The sequence below is a fragment of the Babylonia areolata genome, chromosome 21 (assembly GCF_041734735.1).
Source record: "Babylonia areolata isolate BAREFJ2019XMU chromosome 21, ASM4173473v1, whole genome shotgun sequence".
Taxonomy (NCBI): domain Eukaryota; kingdom Metazoa; phylum Mollusca; class Gastropoda; order Neogastropoda; family Buccinidae; genus Babylonia; species Babylonia areolata.
In genome coordinates, this window is record NC_134896.1 from 9,548,117 (window position 1) to 9,553,116 (window position 5,000).

General features: G+C 42.1%; 1 protein-coding gene across 1 annotated transcript in view; it reads left to right on the plus strand.

Annotated features, from left to right (window-relative positions):
• The window catches only part of LOC143296292 (uncharacterized), a 128,458-nt gene that overhangs the window by 33,192 nt on the left and 90,266 nt on the right, over nucleotides 1-5,000 (plus strand). Inside the window, exon 3 of the mRNA XM_076608144.1 lies at nucleotides 175-365. Coding sequence (XP_076464259.1) covers nucleotides 175-365 — 191 coding nt within the window. The remainder of the gene's footprint in view (nucleotides 1-174; nucleotides 366-5,000) is intronic.

The window sequence follows — 5,000 nt, forward strand, 5'->3', positions numbered from 1 at the left end:
CCCCTCCGAGCCCCCCACCCCCACCCCACCCCCCACCCACACACACACACACGCACACACACACACACACAACCGCCCCCCATCCCCACCCCCAGAACCACACATTAAAATCATTTATTTCGCCAATTAACTCTTTCTGTCCCCCCCCCCCCCCCCTCCCTTCTGTCCCAACAGCTCCTGGAAGAGAGGGACAGCCAAGGGACGCCACCCCTGACGCTCGCCGTCCAGAAAGGTCACAGCGACATCTGCCGGCAGCTGCTGCAGGCGGGGGCCGACGTCACGGCGCAGGAGCTGCAGACTCTGCGGACCCCGCTGCATTACGCTCTGTACCTGAACCACCTGCACATCTTCGCCCTGCTGCTCAGGTAGGTAGGTAGTTAGGTAGGTAGGTAGGTCTGACCCAACACTCGGCTTATATCACAGATTGACATAAGTTTTACATTTTGGGCCAACAGCAAAGTGAGAGCTGTATTATCAATGGTTTCTCCAGTCAATGGGAAACCATTTTCATCTCAGTCTTTTGTGAAGGACTATGACTCTCAAACTAGGAGGGAAAATTGCACTGGCTCTTAGTGCTGCAGCCTTGTGGGCTAGTTGGCCTTTAGGAACCATCCCAACGCCGACTGTCCTAAAACCCTCTTGGCCGAGAGAGTGGGGATGTACTTGGGCGAGACACTCTCTACTATAATCAAATTCTAGTCCAAATAGTCGGAACAGCAGTTGCCTCCTCTGCTGTTCTGATGGTCATAGTCGGACACGACTGACTATCATATATAGGCAGGTCTGAGAGATGGCAATAATCTACGTTTCTTCCCCTCCACTCGTTCTGTGACTGACTGAGTGACCGTCCACGCCTTGTTGTGAACACTTCTCGTTCTTCTTCTTCTTCTTCTCCTTCTCCTTCTCCTCCTTCTCCTTCTTCTTCTTCTCCTTCTCCTTCTTCTTCTTCTTCTTCTTCTTCTTCTTCTTCTTCTTCTTCTTCTTCTCCTTCTTCTTCTTCTTCTTTTCCTTCTTCTTCTTCTTCTTCTTCTTCTTCTTCTTCTTCTTCTTCTTCTTCTTCTTCTTCTTCTTCTTCTTCTTCTTCTTCTCCTGCTCCTTCTTCTTCTTCTGCGTTCGTGGACTGCAGCTCCCACGTTCACTCGTATACACACGAGTGGGCTTTTTACGTGTATGACCGTTTTTACCCCCGCCATGTAGGCAGCCATACTCCGCTTTCGGGGGTGTGCATGCTGGGTATGTACTTGTTTCCGTAACCCACCGAACACTGGCATGGATTACAGGATCTTCAACGTGCGTTAACGTGCCGAGTGGTTAAAGCGTTGGACTTTCAATCTGAGGGTCCCGGGTTCGAATCTCGGTAACGGTGCCTGGTGTATAAAGGGTGGAGATTTTTCCGATCTCCCAGGTCAGCATATGTGCATTCCTGCTAGTGCCTGAACTCCCATCGTGTGAACACGCAAGCAGAAGATCAAATACTCACGTTAAAGATCCTGTAATCCATGTCAGCGTTTGGTGAATTATGGAAACAAGAACATACCCAGCATGCACACCCCCGAAAACGGAGTATGGCTACTTACATGGCGGGGTAAAAACGGTCTTACACGTAAAAGCCCACTCGTGCACATACGAGTGAAGGTGGGAGTTGCAGCCCACGAACGAAGAAGAAGAATCAATGACTGGGTCGAAGGCGTAGAAATCAGCCGACAGATCAAGTGCAGAGCGAAAACTGAAAATTTCTTTTTGGTCAGTTCAGTTGGAATATCGTTGAAGATTTCCCGAATGATTGTCTCCGTGTCTGTAACCAGCACCATAATACTGCAGACTGAAGGAAATATCATGCTTTTCGTATCCGCAACTTTTTTTTTTTAACACCCTCGCAGTTGGTACAGTCAAAATAGATTAAACATTTGATTTGTATACAGATTCATTCTCATTTTGTTTTTAAGTCTAGTGATCGTGTGGTGACATCATCTGATGGTGAACAGAAAACAATCTCTGAACTGCGAGGAAGTAATAATAATAATAATAATAATACATAGTTTTTCTGTGGCGCGATATCCAGCACCAATGCTGCTCAAAGCGCTTTACATCATAGTTGACTATAAAGAGGCCTTAAAAAAAACCACATCAAGTAAGGGCTACAATTACAAAATAATATATTTCCTGAATTACGTTTTGTGTTTTTTGTTGTTGTTGTTTTTGTTTTTTGTTGGATTTTTTGTTGTTTTTTTGTTGTTGTTTTTTTATTACACGAATGCTGGACACCCGCATGTAGTGGAATATCTGCTTTATTGACAGATTTTTTTTCCTCAAGGCCTGACTAAGCGCGTTGGGTTACGCTGCTGGTCAGGCATCTGCTTGGCAGATGTGGTGTAGCGTATATGGATTTGACCGAACGCAGTGACGCCTCCTTGGGCTACTGATAGTGATACTGATACTGATACTGGACACACGAACAGCACGTGTCTTTGGCAAGACAGAGGGAGCAGAGGTCGAGAGATAATCAAGAGAAATTTGGAATGGTTTATTCACAATCAGGCCACAGCCCCTAGTGAAAGGGGGGTATACGTAAACATAATACAACTCAGCGAAAACACATAAACAAATAAGCATTAATATAGACAACAAACCGTGCATTGTATCCGTGTAAATATATAGACAACAAAAAATACATTATAACTGTTTTACGAAGTAACAATTTCTCTTAATTCGAATGCCTTATATAAGAATACCGAAAAATTATGTGCGTCATTGATATTGCTTGACGACATTAACAAATTCAACCTGAACAGAGAGGGATGCTTGTAGTACTTAGGTTTTATAAACATTTGACGTACATGTTTTAGTGCTGGGCAGCAAAGAACAAAGTGCACCTCGTTTTCTTGGGCTTCATGACATAAAGGACAGATAATCAAGAGAAAGAGACGCAGAGAGCATGCCTAATCAACGTCACCAGACGGACAGCTTCAGTTTTCAGTTTCAATGAGCTGACAAAGCTTGTGAACTGGTCCGTAATAATATACGCTACACCACAGAAAAAGAAGAAAAGAAAAAATAGAAGAGCAGATGCCTGATCTTTGTTTCAGTTTCAGTTTCAGTAGTTTCAAGGAGGCGTCACTGTGTTCGCTCAAATCCATATACGCTACACCACATCTGCCAAGCAGATGCCTGACCAGCAGCGTAACCCAACGCGCTTAGTCAGGCCTTGAGAGAAAAAATAAAAAGTAAATAAATAATGCATAAATACATTTAAAAAAAGAACTACTACTAATAATAATAATAATATGTATAAGGCGCAAAAACTTGATGAAGTCAACTATAAGCGTTAAAAAAAATGTTTGTACAAAACCTAACGTGCTGATCAGGTCTGGAGAGCCCTACCGTAGGTTTGTATAAATAGGTTTGTATAAATCATTGTTATAGGCAGAGACAAAGAAACAAATAGAGAGAAAGACAAACCATAAGTAGTCATCATCATCATAATCGTCACCATCATGAATTCGATTGCAGTCACCAAGTGTGTGTGTGTGTGTGTGTGTGTGTGTGTGTGTGTGTGTGTGTGTGTGTGTTCGTTCTTTAGTTTAACGTCTTTTCACTTTAAATGATATTAGACGAGGGTAGGAAAAAATCGAGTGGGTGGAGGTGTGTGTTTGTGTGTGTTACATATAGAAAATGATTGATTTAAGTTTTGTAAAAGATAAATAAATAAATAAAGCATAACAATATAACATATTTCTAATGAAAAACTAGCAACTATAACAGCGAACCAACTGGACTATTTAACAAGTCATACATTAGCAATGGACCGCTGAAGATTGTCAACACTGAAGATGATTTCAGTTCAGGGGTGTGAGACTTTAAATATATTGCAAGTTGGTATACGATCGGTTGTTATGTGAGCACCACGTGTGTGTGTGTGTGTGTGTGTGTGTGTGTGTGTGTGTGTGTGTGTGTGTGTGTGTGTGTTCGTTCGTTCTTTAGTTTAACGTCTTTTCACTGTAAGTGTTATCAGACGAAAAAATCGAGTGGGTGGAGGTTGGGGGGTGGGGGGGGAAATTACTGTGTACACATGCGAGTAAGTGAAAGTGTGTGTGTGTGTGTGTGTGTGTGTGTGTGTGTGAAAAATACAGACAGACAGACAGAGAGGCAGGCAGGAGTGGGCGGGGAATGGGGGAGGAAGAGGGGGGAGGGAGGTGGGGGGGGGGGAAGAGGGACAGAAAGAAGAATTACATGTAAACCGTTTCAAACGTGTCGTTTTATCTCTGACACCGTATCGCCCGCCCTGTCAACTGCGGCGGTCAGTTTTCATCACAGCGGGTGAAACACGAGTTGGCACTTTGCGAGGGGCGGTCATTCATTAAGTTTGATGTCTATTTTTATCCTGACGACAGATTGTTTCCCATTGTGGCACTTTGTGTGTGTCTATCGCGACGCTTTCTGCTTTTTTTGGTGATGGTTTTTTGTTGTTGTTGTTGTTGTTATGTTGTTGTTTTGTTGTTGTTGTTGTTTTTTGTTTGTTTGCTTTTTTGTTGTTGTTGTTTTTGTTTTGTTTGTTTGATTGGTTGGTTGGTTGCATTTTTGTTGTTGTTGTTTTTTGTTTGTTTTTTATAAGGCGCTTTTTGCTGTTGTTGTTGGGGTTTTTTATAAGGCGCTTTTTGTTGTTGTTTTTGTTTTTTTTTATAAGGCGCTTTTTATTTTTGTTGTTTTTGTTGTTTTATACGGCGCTTTTTGTTGTAGTTGTTTTTGTTGTTGTTTTATACGGCGCTTTTTGTTGTTGTTGTTGTTGTTGTTTTTATAAGGCGCTTTTTGTTGTTGTTTTTGTTTTGTTTTTATAAGGCGCTTTTTGTTGTTGTTTTTGTTTTTTTATAAGGCGCGTTTTGTTGTTGTTGTTGTTGTTGTTGTTTTATAAGGCGCTTTTTGTTGTTGTTTTGTTATAAGGCGCTTTTTGTTGTTGTTGTTTTTATTTTTTTATAAGGCGCTTTTTGTTGTTGTTTTTGTTG